An 18,540-nucleotide genomic window follows, 5' to 3' on the forward strand; every position below is an offset into this window, starting at 1 on the left:
GTCTTCTAGATAACTTGCTGTAACTTCTACATCAGCACTTGCTGCTTCACCTTGCACTTTTATGTCATGGAGATGGCTTCTTTTCTTACACCTAATGAACCAACTTTGCTAGCTTCAAACTTTCCTTCTGTAGCTTCCTCACCTCTCTTAGCCTTCCGAGAACTGAACAGAATTAGGGCCTTGCTCTGCATTAGGCTTTGGTTTAAGGGAATGCTGTGGCTGCTGTGTCTATCCAGATTACTAAAACTTTATCCACATCAGCAATAAGGCTGTTTCACTTTCTTATCATTTGTGTGTTCACTGAGTGGCACTTTAATTTCCTTCAAGAACTTTTCCTTTGAATTCACAACCTGGCAAACTTAGACACAAGAGGCCTAGCTTTCAATCTAGCTTTCTGGGCTTATGACATGCCTTTCTGACTAAGCTTAATCACTGTTTTTTAATTTAAAGTGAGAGACATGCGACTCCTCCTTTCACTTGAACATTTAGAGGCAATTGTAGGGTTATTAATGGGCCTACTTTCAACACTGGAGTGAATTGGGAGGCTCGGGGATATGGGGGAACTGTAGTAAGTGGAGCAGTCAGAATACACATATTTATCAATTAAGTTCATTGCCTCACATGGGCACGGTTCATGGAGGTCCAAAACAGTTACAATAGTAACATCAAAGATCACCCATCACAGATTACCATAACAGATATAACAATAAAAAAGTTTGAAATATTTCAAGCCCTAACTGGTTTGGCTCAGTGGATAGAGCATCAGCCTGTGGACTGAAGGGTCCCGGGTTTGATTCCAGTCAAGGGTATGTGCCCGGGTTGTGGGCTCGATCCCCAGTAGGGGTGTGCAGGAGGCAGCCAATCAATGATAATCTTTCATCTTTGATGTTTCTATCTCTCTCTCCCTCTCCCTTCCTCTCTGAAATCAGTAAAAATATGTATTTTTTTAAAAATATTTCAAAATTGCCAAAATGTCACAGAGACATAAAGTGAGCAAATGCGGAAAAATGATGCCAAGAAACTTTCTCAATGCAGGGTTGTTATAAACCGTTTATTTGTAAAAAGTGCAAAAGGAGCTATGTCTGTTCATTTTTATGGGGAAGAAAATAGTAAAATTCATGGACTATTTAAAATTATAATACTTTATTTTAAATCTTAAGGTAAGTTATACACTCTGCATACATCTTTTAATATAGGTTTACTGATTCTTTCTCCATATGTCGTACGAAAAATATTTCACTAAAGCACGAAACTGAATAATGACGTATATGTACTCATTACTCAGCTTCAAACATTATCCACATTTTGAGTTTTTTTTGTTAATCCTCACCCGAGGATATTTTTCCATTGATTTTTAGAAAGAGTGGAAAGGAGGGGAGAGATAGAGATAGAGAGAGAAACACTGATGTGAGACACATCTATGGGTTGCCTCCTACATGCACCCCAATTGGGATCAAGCCTGCAATAAAGGTATATGTCCTTGACCGGAATTAAACCATGGACCCTTCAATCCTTGGACCTTCCATCCACTGGGCCAAACTTGCTAGGGCTGTGGGTTTTTATTTTTTAAATCTATTGAACCCTTTCCCTCTCTTCCTTATAGAAAAAAAAATATATATGTATATATATATATGTAGTAATAAAAGTATAATATGCTAATTAGACCTACCATCCTTCTGGACGAAGCCAGGGCTGTGAGGGAAGCCCGGGTCCCAGGTGCCAGAGGGAAGCCAGTACCAGCAGCTGGGGGAAGGAAGGCCTACTCTTGCACGAATTTCGTGCATTAGGCTTCTAATATATATATACATATATATGTATGTATATATATATACACATATATATGTGTATATATATATATATATATTTCTTAATATATTTTTATTGATTTCAGAGAGAAAGGAAGAGGGACAGAGAGAGACAGAAACATCTGTGATGAGAGAAGAATCATTGATTGGTTGCCTCCAGCATGCCCCACACTGGGGATCGAAACTGCAACCTGGGCATGTGCCCAGGAATCGAACCAAGACCTCCTGGTTCATGGGTCAATACTCAACCACTGAGCCATACCATCCAGGCCTTCTGGAATATTTTAAAGCAAATTGCACACACCATACCATTTCAAATCACAAATATTTCAATACTTAAATCTTTTTCTGAATATTGAACAGTTTTTTAAAAAATTTGCTTCATGTAAAGTTGATTATATATATTTTTAATTTAATAAATCTATATTGTTCAGATTATTACAATTGCTCTTCTTCCCCCCCCCATAGCTCCCCTACACCCGGTTCCCACCCCACCCTCTGCCCTTAGCTCCCCCCAACTGCCCTCATCCATAGGTGTACGATTTTTGTCCAGTCTCTTCCCATACCCCCCACACCCCTTTCCCCCTGAGAATTGTCAGGCCACTCCCTTTCTATGCCCCTGATTCTATTATATTCACCAGTTTATTCTGTTCATCAGGTTTTTTATTCACTTGATTTTTAGATTCATTGTTGATAGATATGTATTTGTAGTTCATAATTTTTATCTTTACCTTTTTCTTCTTCTTCCTCTTCTTAAAGAGTACCTTTCAGCATTTCATATAATACTGGTTTGGTGTTGATGAACTCCTTTAGCTTTTTCTTGTCTGTGAAGCTCTTTATCTGACCTTCAATTCTGAATGATAGCTTTGCTGGGTAGAGTAATCTTGGTTGTAGGTTCTTGCTATTCATTGCTTTGAATATTTCTTGCCACTACCATCTGGCCTGCATAGTTTCTGTTGAGAAATCAGCTGACAATCGTATGGGTGCTCCCTTGTAGGTAATTAACTGTTTTTCTCTTGCTGCTTTTAATATTCTCTCTTTGTCTTTTGCTCTTGGCATTTTAATTATGATGTGTCTTGGTGTGGTCCTCTTTGGATTCCTCTTGTTTGGGGTTCTCTGCACTTCCTGGACTTGTAAGTCTATTTCTTTCACCAGGTGGGGGAAGTTTTCGGTCATTATTTCTTCAAATAGGTTTTCAGTATCTTGCTCTCTCTCTTCTTCTGGCACCCAATTAATTCTGATGTTGGCACTTGAAGTTGTCCCAGAGGTTCCTAACACTATCTTCAATTTTTTGGATTCTTTTTTTGCTTTTCTGGTTGAGTGTTTTTTGCTTCTTTGTATTTCAAATCTTTGACTTGATTCTTGCATTCCTCTAGTCTGCTGTTAGGTCTCTGTATAATATTTTTTATTTCAGTCAGTGTATGTTTAATTTCTAGTTGGTCCTTTTTCATATCTTTGAGGGTCTTGCTAAGTTTATCAGCCTTTTCTAGGAAATTCTTGAAAAACCTTATAACCGTGGTTTTGAACTCTATATCCAGTCGTTTGCTTTCCTCCATTTCTTTCGTTTGTGATCTGTTTCTTTGTCTCCATATTTTTGCTGCTTCCCTGAGTTGGTGGAGTAGCTTTGTGTGGTAGGTGTCCTATAGGGCCCAGTGGCTCAGCCTCCCCAGTTACCTGAGGTGGACACTCTTGGTGCACCCCTTTGTGGACTGTGTGTACAGCCTTGTTGTAGTTAAGCCTTGATTGTTGTTGGTATCACTGGGAGGAATTGACCTCCAGGCCAATTGGCTGTGAGGATCAGCTGTGTCTACACCAGAAAATCTTCTGTGCTGGAGACAGCCTTATGAGACAGGACTTGCAAAATTGCAAAAGCCTCTGTGCTCAGCTTGGATGGGGCTGAGTCTCAGGGCTGAGCAGACAGCCTTGGCTTCCCGTCAGCCCTGCCCTATGAGGCCCCTGGGTCTCAGTGTTCCTCGGTAATTGCTGCAAGCACCTCTGAGAGAAAGCCGCCCTCGAGTTTCGCCCACTGCCAGACAGTCCAGTTTCTCGCCCAATGAATCTGGATTCCCAGATTCTTGCCCAGAAATGGAGTTCAGCGCAGTCGGGAGCTTCCGTCTTCCCCCCACTAGAGAAAGCCAGCGGCACACTCAGCAGCCAGTCAGACCTCTGCCTTTCGTGGCTCCCCTGAGTTTCTGTGCACTCCTCTCTTTTCTCAACAGTCCAGACTCCCCCCATATGAGTCTGGGACCCCAGGGTCTCGCCCGGAACTGGGGTTCAGTGCAGTCGGAATTGGGGTTCAGTGCAGTCGGGAGCTTCCGTCTCTCTCCTGCTAGAGAAAGCTAGCCAGGCACTCAGCCGCCGCCCTCTCCCTGCATATGTCTCCATACCTCAGCCTTTTGCAGCTCCTCTGAGTCTCCGTGTGCCCCTCTCTTTCCTTCTAGTTGTAAAATTTCCACTCAGCCAGCTTTCCTGTGGTTCTGGATGATGTCCGTTCTGTCTTTTAGCTATAGTTTTGAAATTGTTGTGCGAGGCAGCAGTTTAGGTGTTCACCTATGCTGCCATCTTGGTTTCTCCTTAATTATATTTCATTGAAATTTAATTTCATTGCTTAATTTAATTTCCTCTATATTTTCCCCTTACAATTTGTATAGGAGTGTGTATCCATTTACAAATTCCTATTTAAATGAACTAAAGAGCTGTAAGGTAGTTTTTTTAAAATTAAAAAACAATTTAATGTTGCTCCAAGGTGTTAATTATATTACTTAAAAAAGTAATATAATGACATAAATACATACAAGTTTATATTAATTTTAATATTTTATTTTTTTAAGAAATGTTTTTGATAGGTTATTCTGAAAATAAAACAAAGATGAGGGATCTATACCATATTAGCAAGGAGAGATTCATTTAGTATTTTAGTCATTTATTTACATAGCCTTCCATGCTTTGACCCTGCAATGTGCTGCAGCTGGCTTGTAGTTTTTAAGAGCTGACTGGTAAATTTTGAGGAATTTGGTGAGCTGGTTGTTGAATGACACCATTGTTAAAACTTTATTTAGACTTAAAACAAAATAAATTTTATTTAAAAAGGAAACAGATACTGAAAAACTCATCAATGTTTAATTATTTTACTATTCTTTACTATTATCTCTGCTCTTGCACTTACATAAGTCCATTGTATTTTCATGGTGGAAGTATATGTAATGGTGTGCTACTGAGCATCTCTTCTCTACTCCATCCATGTTCAGTAACATGTTGGCAGCTTGAAGTTAGTCATGGTGAGAATACTTATACCACAGATATAACCAAATGCTACAAATCAGAGCCATCCCTCCCTCACACCTCTCTCTGGAGAGCTGGCTTTTAATATTTGCCAGCACAGTACTGCTTCCACACTGAACATTAACTATGTGTCCGGCACTGCACTATTATGTGACCTCCTGGTTCACAGGTTGACCCTCAACCACTGAGCCACACCAGCCGTGTTTTGTATTAATACTTTTTAATATACGACTTTAAAAGGGACACTAGTGAAGTGGCTTCTATGGCTTTATTATTTGAATTTCAAAAGTACAGAAAAATGTAATTAGATGTTGATTTAAGTAACAAGAGGATTGAAAATAGTATGTAAAACATATATATGAGCCTTGAACAACACGGGTTTGATGTGCCGGTTCACTTATATGAGGATTTTTTTTTTTCAATAAATATACAGTCAGCCCTCCGTTTCCCTGGGTTTCACATTACAGATTGGGAATCTGTGGTTCCAAGGGGCAACTATATGCATTGTTCTATGTCATTTCATATAGGGAGCTTGAGCACCCAGGGATTTTGGTATCTGCGTGTGCGCGCGCGTGTGTGTGTGTGTGTGTGTGTGTGTGTGTGTGCACGCGCGCGCGCGTGCACACGCTGGACCAAACCCCAGCAGCTACCAAGGGATAACTATCTATAGGAAAGTTCTAGGGGAGTCAAAAGTTACACGGGGATTTTCAACTGGGGTGGGGGGAGGGTGCGTGTGTCTGTACCCCTAACCTCTCCGCTGCTCAAGGTTCAACTATTTCAACTATATATTCTTTAAATGATACAATATAAGGCTAAGGAAAATAAAAATATATGATTTTAAAAATAAATAATTTGGGAACTATCATATACCAAAGAATGTGAGAAGTTAAGGTTATATGAAGTTAAGTATGTTTTTTTACATAAGTGATTTTTTTAATCAATTAAAGAAGCAAAAGAGCAAATCTATTTTAAAAATGAGGCTTTAGTTAAAAACTTTAAATGCCACTAAAATTTGTCAAACTTGTTTTGCCAGTTGATATTCCCAGAAATCAGAGCTCTGTCTGTCTAGCCTGCATTTATATTTAGTCTGGGCATTTAATCTCTCTTTTGATCTTAATTTTGCCATATAGTGTAAGTTGTTTTCTAAGGCTTTAACATTAAAAGTTAGTTTCATAAATTGCAAAACCATTTTGTACTATCAGACAACTTTTTTTTTAAACTTCTCAGAAAATACACAAAGGAATAACAAGGATTTAAAATGAACACTGTGATTCTTTATATATGTGTTTCTTTTAAGTTACTTACCTCTTGTGAAAGCTGTGTTACTTGGTCCTTTTGATGTTCCAGGTCTTTTAAAACCAATGAGTTTTGTTTTTCTAACTGAAGTACTCTTCTTGCCAAGTGGACACTAGGCAAATGAAATAAAAAAAATAATAATGCTTAGAAAAGGGAATGCTATCTAAAATATTCACGAAGTGTTTGTGCGCTTGAAAACCGACTTACCATTTCCTAATAATACTAAAATATTAACAGAAAAAAAAATGTAGTCAAATATTTTCAGATGTCAACAGTAAAGACCAATATTCCAATGCAGAATTTTTAAAGCAGCATTAAACTCTCCTTAATAACATAACTTTGATATATTGATTAGAACAGAGATGGAATGTACCCTTGTACATTATGATGCTTACTTGAAAAGACCACAAGATAGCAATTTACAGCTTTTCTCCATTTTTATAAAAATTCCCCATTTACAAACAAATTAGGTAATTAGTTGAAACAATAAGCTTGCACTTTGAAAAAAGTCAGTGTTTACCTCAGACAACATGATACATTTTATAATACAAAACACAACTAAATAGATTTTCTATTGAAAGTAGAGATGGAAAAGATGTGTAAAAAGTGAAAAATGTCTATTGTACTGAGTGTAACCTTTAAAGTTAGGTTATCTTTAGAATTTAAAATCACATTACATGTGAAATGTTCCAATTCCACTTTTTTAAGACACAATTTTTAAAAAAGTTCAACTATAAATCCTTTCTCCTAACTATTGGGGAGAAAAAGTGGCATAATTCTTTTAAGAATAACTAATTATGTTGAGAAGACATGTTGCTCCAAAGACCCTCTCTGTAGTTCCAAACACTTAAAAATTTCATATTTATCACATATTCATTTTCTGATTTGACCTACTAATGTAAAACCTCTTGGGATCCAAGAAGACAGAATGTTTTACCATGATAAGAAATAAAACGTTTTGTTTCTAAATAAAACTATAGAACAAAAACAATTCCATTGCATTTTTAAAAAATTATTGTTGAAAGTATTACAGATTACCCCCCCCCCCCACACCCCATTGATCCTCTCCTCTTATCCTTGCCCCCTCCCCAGGCCTTCACCACACTATAGTCTGTGCCCATGGAGTTATGCATATCTATAATAATCTATAATAATAAAAGTATAATATGCTAATTAGACCAGATGTCCTTCCAGACGACCTTCCGGATGAAGCCGGGGCTGTGAGGGAAGCCCAGGTCCTGGGTGCCAGAGGGAAGCTGGTGCCAGTAGCCGGGGGAAGGAAGGCCTACTCTTGCACAAATTTTGTGCATCGGGCCTCTAGTATGCATATAAATTCTTTGGTTAATTCCTCCCCACCTCCCACCCACCTTCCCTTTGAGATGTCAGTCTAATATTTTCTAACATCAGATAAAGAAATGCAGACAAACTCTAAAATAATGCTAAGTATCATCTTACACACCTATTTCTAAGAACTTGTTCTTGTTTTTCCAAATAAAAAAGATGAGGTCTGGTAAAAATTCATATAGTAAATTAGGTACATATTTAGATATGCTCACATCTAAGTTTCTATCTTTTCAACTGGCATAAGATTTTGCCTTAGTAATTAGCTGAATTTAGAGATGAAAAAGACATAGTCCCTGTTTTTTTTTAAAAAATCATTTTTTATAAAAAATAGCTTTACTGATATAAAGTTTTATTGATATGTAATTTATATGCCATGAAGTTAAACCATTTAAAGTGTACAGTTCAATGGCATTTAGTATATTTAGAATTGTTCAACTATCACTATAACCTAACTTTAGAACATTTTTATTAGCCCCCAAGAAAATGTGTTCCCATTAGCGTCACTCCCATCCTCCCTGCCCAGACCTAGGGAACCACTACTCTACTTTCTTTCTTTACAGATTTTTAAGGTATTTACAGTTGTTGGATACCCCATTTTCTATCCCCCAATCTAAAATATACCAAGTTCTGCCCTCACTGGTTTGGCTCAGTGGTTAGAGCGTCGGCCTGCTGACTGAAAGGTCTTGGGTGCAATTCTGGTCAACAGGATGTACCTCGGTTGCAGGCTTGCTCCCCGGCCCCAGGTAGGGGCGAGTGAAGGAGGCAACCAATCAATGTATCTTTCTCACATCAATGTTTCTCTCTCTCTGTCTCTCTCCTCCCTTGCACTCTCTCTAAAAGTCAATGGAAAATAACCTTGGGTGAGGATTAACAACATTACCATCACCAACAAAAAAAATACCAATTTCTCTAAAATTTGATCTAAAATAAGATCTCTATAAGCAAAATTAGTCTTAATACTAATTTTATACCACATCTACATTTTAAATCTGTTGATTAGATTATATGTCTGCAAATATCTGTATTTTCTATCATAAGCTTTGTGGGGTTTTTTTGGCTAATTTAAAACCTTGATGGTATCTTATTCATATTTTTATTATCTCTCATCCTTCACAAGTGTTAGGAATAAGTCTTTTCATCTTTGTCTCCCACAAAGCTCAGCATTAGGGTCTTTTTGTACATAGTAATTTCTCAATAAAGTTATCTTGAAGGTATAGACTATATATATATATATATATATATATATATATATATATATTTGTTAATCCTCACCAGAGGATATTTTTCCATTGATTTTTAGAGAGAGTGGAAAGGAGGGGGAGAGACATAAAGAGAGAAACATCAATGTGAGAGAGACACATCAATTGTTTGCCTCCCTGGGCCGGGGATCTAGCCTACAACTGAGGTATATGCCTTTGATTGGAATTGAACCCGGGGCCCTTCAGTCTGTGGCCAATGCTCTATCCACTGAGCAAAACTGGCTAGGGCTAGACCATATTTTTGTAATGTTCAGTACAGAAAAACGAACATAGTCAAATGTTCTTGCATAGAATCAGTTACAGATGAAATGGAAGAAAAGGGAATGCAAGAAAATAATGAGATGCAAAGGGCATTCATTACCAACATTCTGAACTTCTTCAATAACTTGGAGTCATCAAGTTTAAAAATATCAAGTAGCTCATAGGGTTTGGGTGCTTTTTGTTTTGTTTGGAAACTGCATAATGTTCTTATGCAAATATGGTGTGATACCACTTATCAATGCAAAATATCATTGTGACATAAACCACTGAATTCAAGAAATTCTTGGTATGTTGGTACTTAAGTCCTAACATCAGGGCTACCTCCTTCTAACTAAGAATTTCCCTGATTTTGGTTGGAGATTCTGAATGAGAAAAAATTAATTGTAAATAGCAGAAAGATAGCTGATGATTTTAAAAATGGCTTATATATGTGTTCCACAGTGTTCTGATTACTAGCTTATAGTACTATTTTATTGAGAAAAATTTCTAGTAACTGGTGTTGATGGGAATGACTGTTGACTGTGCCTATTGTTATGAATGTTGATGTTATTTATGATGCATAATGGTTATAATGTGAAAGACACTGGTACAATTGGTCTACAATTGATCCATTGATCATGTTTTAAAAATTCACTTCCAAGTCAGTTGTAAGACTAGCAAAACACATCTTATAGATATATCAGAAATGATATTAAGGTTTCAGGTTGCTCTAAATGACCCATTTAGCCCATAATGCTTGATTGGGGACAAAAAAGGAAAGAAAAAAAAAGAAAGAAAAAGAAAACAATAACAAGAATAAAAATTAATATTTTGAAAATTTTTCTTTAAAAATTATATATTTATGCACATAGAACACACAGGAAAAACAAGAAGTATAATTTTTGATCATTGTAATACTTACAATTAAACAAAAATGATAAAAATTAGCAATTTTTTTCTTGATCATGAATATCAATGACTACAGAAAGGCAGGTTGAATTAGAAGAAACATAGTCATTAATTCAATAAGATATTCACAAACACTTCCTTTTACAAACATTTACTAAAAGCCTGTAATCTATACAAGTACTAAGAATACACAATTTCGATCTGGAGGATCTAACATTCTATTGAGGAAGGGGGGCAAATAAAAAAATTATTGTAGTGTGCTAAATGGTTTGAAAGGGCACACAGAAATAAATACCAATGCTCATCAATCTGGTGAAGAAGCATAGAAATAGCATCCTGGGTAGAAGGAAAAGCATAAGTAAAGAATGATATGCTGGAGAAAACTGTAAGCAGTATAGTAGTGATGGATAAAACATATGGCACGTAGTGAGGGATATATGATGAAAGGCCTTGAATGACAAGCCGAGTTTAAATTTTATCCTTCAGTTGTTTAGTCATGACATGATCATCTCTGCACTTGAGAGAGTCCTTTATCAATATTACTAGAGGCCCGGTGCATGAAATTCGTGCACGGGGGGGGGGAGGGGTGTCCCTCAGCCCAGCCTGCACCCTCTCCAATCTGGGACCCCTCGAGGGATGTCCGACTGACTGTTTAGGCCCGATCCCACCGGTCAGTCGGACATCCCCCTCACAATCCAGGACTGCTGGCTTCCAACTGCTCGCCTGCCTGCCTTCCTGATTGCCCCTAACCTCTTCTGCCTGCCAGCCTGATCACCCCCTAACCACTCCCCTGCCAGCCTGATTGATGCCTAACTGCTCCCCTGCCAGCCTGTTTGCCCCTAACTGCCCTCCCATACAGGCCTGGTCACCCCTAACTGCCCTCTCCTGCAGGCCTGGCCACCCCTAACTGCCCTCCCCTGAAGGCCTGGTTCCCCCCAACTGCCCTCCCTGCAAGGCCTGGTCAACCCTAACTGCCCTCCCCTGCAGGCCTAATCCCCCCCAAACTGCTCTCCCCTGCAGGCATAATCTCCCCCAACTTCCCTCCTCAGCCGGCTTGGTCACCCCTAACCGCCCTCCCCTGCAGGCTTGATTGCCCCCAACTGCCCTCCCTTGCAGGCCTGGTCCCTCCCAACTGCCCTCCTCTGCTGGCCTGATCACCCACAACTGCCCTCCCTAGCAGACCTGGTCCCTCCCAAATGCCCTCCATTGCTGGCCATCTTGTGGTGGCCATCTTGTGTCCACATGGGGCAGGATCTTTGACCACATGGGGGCAGCCATCTTGTGTGTTGGAGTGATAGTCAATCTGCATATTACTCTTTTATTAGATAGGATAGAGGCCTGGTGCACAGGTGGGGGCCAGCTGGTTTGCCCTGAAGGGTGTCCCGGATCAGGGTGGGGGTTCCCTCGGGGCGTGGGGTGGCCTGGGCGAGGGCCTGTGGTGGTTTGCAGGCTGGCCACACCCCATGGCGACCCAAGCGGAGGCCCTGGTATCTGGGGTTTATTTATCTTCTACAACTGAAACTTTGAAGCCTGGAGCGGAGCCAAGCCCTCTGCTTGCTCCGTGGTGACAGACATTTTTGGGGGGATTTATGTATCTTCTATAATCGAAACTTTGTAGCCTTAAGCGGAGGCCTGGGCTGGCCAGGGTGTGCGGAAAGCTTGGCTTCCTCCATCGCGGGGCAACCCTAGCCTCCTGCTCTTTCCAGCTCTGTGGCTGCCACCATTTCTGTTTGGATTTATGTATCTTCTATCGTTGAAACTTTGTAGCCTTGAGTGGAGGCCTAGGCCGGCAAGGGCAGGCGGAAAGCTTGGCTTCCTCCATTGCCGGGGAAACCCAAGTCTCCCTCCTGCTCTCTGTGGCCATAGCCATCTTGGTTGGGTTTATTTGCATATTCGCTCCTGATTTGCTGGTGGGCATGGCTTGGGGCGTGGCTTGTGGGTGCAGCGGAGTGATGGTTAATTTGCATATTACTCTTTTATTAGATAGGATGGATGATGGCTTAGAGAAGGAAGAATTGAAGCAGTTAGACCAGTGGTCTCCAAAAGTAGTTATGTGAGAAATAACCCATTGAAGTGTGGAAAATATTATTTACATTTACTTTACTATTATGTATCTCTAAGTTTTAATTTTCTGTGTAGGTTTCATATTATAATGTACACAATATGTTAATTGTAATATATTAATAATTATATTAAGTATGTAATCTATAAATATATATTTATTGGCGGGGGCAATCTCAATTTTTTTCTCCAATAGGGATTCACATAAAAAAGTTTGGAGATCACTGGTCTAGGCCAATTTTGTCCAATAGAAATATAATGTAAGCCACACATATAATACAAAAATTTTCTAGTAGCTACATTAAAAGTAGTACAAAGGCTACAAGATATGAAAAAATTAACTCAAAAGCAAATCAAAGACCTAAATATAAGAGCTAAAACAGAGAAATAAATCCTCATTAACTTGCATTTGGCAGAGGATTCTCAGATATGGCACTAAAAGCACAAGCAACAAAAGAAAAATTAGATACACTGGATTGAATCAAAATTAAAGTTTTGTGCTTCAAAAGACACCATCAAAAAAGTGAAAAGACAACCCATAGAATGGGAGAAAAAATTTCAAAATATATTTCTTTTTTTTAAAAAATATATTTTATTGATATTTTACAGAGAGGAAGGGAGAGGGATAGAGAGCTAGAAACATCGATGAGAGAGAAACATCGATCAGCTGCCTCCTGCACACCCCCCACTGGGGATGTGCCTGCAACCACAGTACATGCCCTTGACCGGAATCGAACCTGGGACCCTTGAGTCCGCAGGCCGACGCTCTATCCACTGAGCCAAACCGGTTTCGGCTCAAAATATATTTCTTAATAAAGGATTTGTACCCATAAAATATAAAGAACTCATCAATGAAAAGACAAATTAGAGCATTCACAACAGTGGCTTGCCTATGGAAAGTTCTAAGTAAATGCATACATACAACTTTCCACTCCCTGTACTGTGATTTCCTCAGAAAGCATTATGACTGAGTTAAAACACATGTGCATTATAATTTTTCAAACATTCCTGTGGAAAGATTGTACAAATTTAAATTCTCATGAACTAGAATAAAATTCTCCAAGTACAGTAATTTTTACTTATTCTGTTCTCTAATGTATTCTAAATGCCTTGAATAATACTTGGTACAATAGTTCAGTAATACACTATTGAATGAATGAACTTTATATAAGACCTCTGTTTTCTTCATACCCTAACCAACACTGGACATCATCAATCTTTAACCCTATAAATAAACAATAGAATATTATTGAAGTTCTTTATTCATGAGGTTAAACATCTTCATATATGTTTGTCAAATATTTGTAATTCTTATTTAATGAGTTGATGTTTATATTCTTTCCCCACCCACTTCAAATCTTACCTACATGGTTAATGCTACTCTCCATCTAAATTATTTAAAAATATCTAGACCTTCTATAATCTCAACTGAGCCAACCTTATTTTCCACTAATGTCTGCTTTACTTAATGCCCCACAAATATGTTTTGTATGTTTCTTCCACTATACTTCTGCTGTTCCTGCAGTCTGAAAGAAGATAGGTTATTCAACTACTTGAAAGCCCACTGTTTCTTAAAGACTCCCTTTAAGTTCCACTTCCTCAATTTCTGACTAGCATCCACTGATCTCTATTCATCTCTGACATAGTGTAGCACTAAATGACATATTTTTGGACATTTCTTGATATTTTTTTCATGTGTGTTCATCTTTTCTCCCCCAATAGATGCAACTTACGTGAAGAGAAGGGTCCTGAAGTATGTAATGAACAGAGTGGACACTCAATACATCTTTCCTAATTGAATTTGTTTTAAGTAAATTTTGTTCAGATGAATATATTTCTAGAAAGCATATTCCAAGGTTACAGAGTGTCAATATTAAAGTACAACTAATGCTCAGCATCTAAGCATTGAACTAGTAATAAGTACCCAAAGTTATTAAGGGAAGGAGGCAAATGTCACAGATACCAATTCACCTCTTCCATGTTCCAACCTTCAAAATCTTTAAATGTGGCATATTGTTCTGGTGAGGGATTTGGTGGATTCTGTTTAGAAATCTTGGATATTAGAAGTTGGACGCGAGGAGGAGGAGTTTAGTTTAATTGAAATTCAAAGCAAGACAAATGAAGAATTGCTCAACTGGAGTTTACGTCTCCTTAACTACAATTCACATACAATAAAAACAAATCCTTTCCTCTTTATAATGCGTAACTATGGATACAGTCAGGGAAAATAAGTAAAGGTTATTTACTTATCTTTTTGTATAGAACTATTGAACTCCTCAAGAAATCACTGCTTTTACAGGCTATCTACTGAGACAATTAAGTAGGTACAACACACAATTCTTCTTTGCACTTATATTAATTACCATGTGATTTTTACCTGTAAAGATTAAGATTCACATAAACTGAATCTAGTACAATAGAGTATGTTTTTGTATATAAATATGAAACCAAAAGTTCACCTGTTATCTGGTAAAATTATTCTGCTAAGAGTTAACTCTTAGCTCTCTCATCACTTCTTAACATATAAGTTATTTTCTTGGATCTGTCAAAAACAGTCAGCACATCCAATTATTACATATAATTTCATAAAATGGCAGACCTCTATTTATATCTAAGATGCCAAAGCACAATGGAGGACTGATGGTCTGTCCCGAGTCCTTCTATGGTTCTTACTATTATCAAAACTCCAAATAAACAAGTATATGTATTTATATGCTTGCTAATTAGTTATATGGTCTGAAAGAACACTTGGCTTTTAAATCTTTTTCAGTTTTAGCAGGTCAGAGTTCTATCCCCATAAGCATGGCATGGATAGAAAGGGTGCATCTGTCTGGCCGGTGTGGCTCAGTGGTTGAACATCAACCTATGAACCAGGAGGTCACATGCTGATTATCTATGTTATATGAGACTTTCCCTAGTTTCTTCTGTAGGTTTGAACTTGCAAGTTGATCATGAATAGACTAGCATCAACTTTTTAAAGATTAGCCCTAAAACCAACTCATATGAAATAAGTGCAGCTTTCCCTAAAGATAAAAATGAAAATTCATACATATGAGAACAAAGGCGAAGAAAACAAATTTTTGTTATGCACCAAAGTTTGCTAGAGGAAATAAAAGTTTCCCAGAGGAAATAAAAGTTTCCCTGGCTTTATTTTTTCCTTTGTTGCAAAGCTCAGGCAACTGTGAAAATTTCAACTTAAAGCTCTTTATTAAATTAGATAGAAACCCAAATAAAATGTCTACAGTATGCATTAATCTTGAAATTCGAAAGGTTTAAAAACCTAAAGAGAAGTCTCCACATTCAGATCTGCGAAAACAAATAGAGAAGCACATACTAAGACCATGTTAGTGCCTGGGTGTTACCCAGGTTAAAGAGCATAACCAAAACATGTAACCAGAAAATCTTGTTTGCTATTTTCAAAGTAATCATGACCGAAACAAAAACATTATTCAGATTTTCAAGTTTAGTCAAGTCAAGAAGTGCCCATTTTATTTTAATCTTCTGTAATTGTATAAGCTCTTTTAACTTTCCACAACCTTGTTCAGAAGAGTTTAACATAATATTTATTGTTCAATCTCTATTGAAACTTCAAAATGCGATTAACCTTATTTACTAATTATGATGTGCTTAACAGACATTTTGGGTAGTTATTTTGCAAACGAATTTTGAAAAGCGAATTTTGCCACTTCTTTATTGCAGATTGGCATTACAGTATGTCTTAAGTTGGGAGGGCGAGGTAAGAGATCAACTGAAGGACTTGTATGCATGCATATAAGCATAACCAATGGATGCAAGAAATGGGGGGTGGGTAAAGGCATGTGCTGGGGAGTAGGGGAGGCCTGTGGAAGGTCAATGGGGAAAAAAAGGAGACATATGTACTACTATTTGTAATACTTTAAACAAGAAAAAAAAAAAAAAGAAACTGACTGATAGCAAAGAAAGTGAATTTCAAAACTAGTTTCATGTCCTGGGTGTGTCTCTACTAATTATTTCAAGAAGTCTCATTAACATTTTAAAACAAAATTGTTATATAAATAAAAACTCAAATTGTGCCTAGTTAACGCTTTTGAACACTGGCTCAAAAATCAACAATGCTATTTACTTTAAGAAACATTAATTGGCATAACAAACTAACATTTACTGAACTCTATGCCAGGCACTCTGTGAACTTTGCATCCATTTCTCATTTTAATTTCATAATATAGCTTGGGTAGCAATAGGCAACTAATGAAAAATTTCAATGGCTATCCAATTTATTAACAGCATATTTGAATAATATCTTTAGACCAGCCGTGGGCAAACTATGGCCCGATCCGGCCCGTTCGGCTGTTCTATCCAGCCCGCGGAGCCAAAAGAGCAGAGGGTTCTCTTGCTCTCCCCTCCGCTCCTTCACCAGCAGCAGTGTTAACATGGCAACGTCGGGAAACAGGGCCGCAGCTCCTTCTTCTGAGTGGGCGGATTTATATCCGCCCATTCAGTAGAAGGAACAACCTCTCAATCTTCCAGAGGCTCCTTGTAATGCCCGCAGACGCGTCCCCGGACATCACCCTGGGAATGCGTAGACACGTTATCGTGGTGATGTAGGGAGACACGCCCCTGGAGAGCACAGTATCAGAGCATTAGCTAAAAAGGAGACCAACAACACTGTTCCCACTGAAGTTGATGTTTTAAAGACCAAAAACCTTTCAACCCAGTCTACATTGCCATCTACATCTACGTCCCGGGCATAATTTGGAAGTTACACTAAAGAAAATGTTTAATTTACTGTTTACACATTTTGTTCTTTTCTATTTGTTTTAGTTTTAAATTATTTTATTATATTTAAGTTTAATTTGAAAGGCTTTTGTACCTTTCCTTTGTTAGGCAATTTTATTTTGCCTTTGCCATCTTCAATATAAGGTATGTTATTGTGCTATGATTCCTCCATTTTTTGAAGTTTCAAATTATAATAATTAGTGTTTACATTCTTCTTGTTAAAATGTTTGAAATGAATAAAACTATTGAAATAAAAAAAAAGACCATACCCTTTTATGTAATGATGTTTACTTTGAATTTATATTAGTTCACACAAACACTCCATCCATACTTTTGTTCCGGCCCTCCGGTCCAGTTTAAGAACCCATTGTGGCCCTTGAGTCAAAAAGTTTGCCCACCCCTGCTTTAGACAGTAGAATTACCAGGATTTTCCTGATTTTCTAAAATAAACATGTATTATTTTTATAATAAGTAATCCCCTCCAATTAGGTATGATACTAAAATACCTAAATTGGTTGTTGAATATATGAGATTGTAAATCCAATTTAGTATGAATAGACTATATTGTGTACTAGTCAGGAAATAAGTTCTTTTGAAATTTTAATATATTTTGGTATAAACTGAGGTATAATAAAAATCTTATTATGCAAATTTGCTGTTCTAACTAAGCTGTTTTATAATATACCTCAAGTTTCTATTGCTTTAATACCAAATGTGAAAAATATAGATTTTCTCAAAGGCTATATTGCTTTTACCTTAATTTAAACAGAGCACAAAGCTATTGACTTCTTCACAAATATCCATTAAGCAATCAAATATGGACTTTGCAAAATTAAAAAATGTACCAGACCCTAAACAGGATCTTCTGTGCCATTGGTCAATTTTGTGCATACAGTACGCACTCAATAAAAGTTGTTGAATGAATGGGCAAAGGAATGCATAAATGTCCTCATTGCATATCTAGACTTACTTTTCCTTCACTCAGTTTAGATGACCTGAGAAGCACTTCCTCAAAATAACCCTCTGGTTCACCATTAGAAGAATGTCTGGCACCAGCTGGTAGGAGATATTAATAGCATGCACATTAGGCACTTGTTCAAGGCACATAGATAGCTCAGTGATAAAATCTTTAGAAATATTTGGACAGTTAAGATTATTGGAATATGAATCAGTTGTGGTTCCTTAAGTCTTCACTCTAAATTTTAAGAAGTTAGTATCTGTTTTGGAAATTTTTAAGAAAATAAGCAATACTTGCTTTCAATTTTGGAGGAACTCAGTATTTGGGCTAAAGAAAGAAAGCTTACAATAGCAACATTTTCTTTTTTCTGTGACAAGATTCTTTTGGAGGATTCAGATGTTAAAATAGAGAAGAAAATGGACTTTTTCCTTCAAATTTCAATATTTAGTATTTTAGCGATCATTTACCACTGATAAAGAAATCACTTGTCCACAAACCTATGTTTTTATTTCTCCCTAGGTAACATAATGCTCAAAAAAGAGAGATATGCTGGAAATTACAAAATATACTAGGTTATCTTTAGTGATCTTTGGAGGGACTTGGGAAAGAAAGGGAATGTGATGGGACTATA

General features: G+C 37.5%; 1 protein-coding gene across 1 annotated transcript in view; it reads right to left on the bottom strand.

Annotated features, from left to right (window-relative positions):
* PIBF1 (progesterone immunomodulatory binding factor 1) overlaps positions 1 to 18,540 on the bottom strand; it is a 231,915-nt gene that overhangs the window by 73,425 nt on the left and 139,950 nt on the right. The window contains exon 14 of the mRNA XM_080659354.1: positions 6,393 to 6,495. Within this exon, the coding sequence (XP_080515480.1) occupies positions 6,393 to 6,495 (103 nt within the window). The remainder of the gene's footprint in view (positions 1 to 6,392; positions 6,496 to 18,540) is intronic.

This window comes from Plecotus auritus (genome assembly GCF_963455305.1).
Source record: "Plecotus auritus genome assembly, chromosome: 3".
Taxonomy (NCBI): Eukaryota; Metazoa; Chordata; class Mammalia; order Chiroptera; family Vespertilionidae; genus Plecotus; species Plecotus auritus.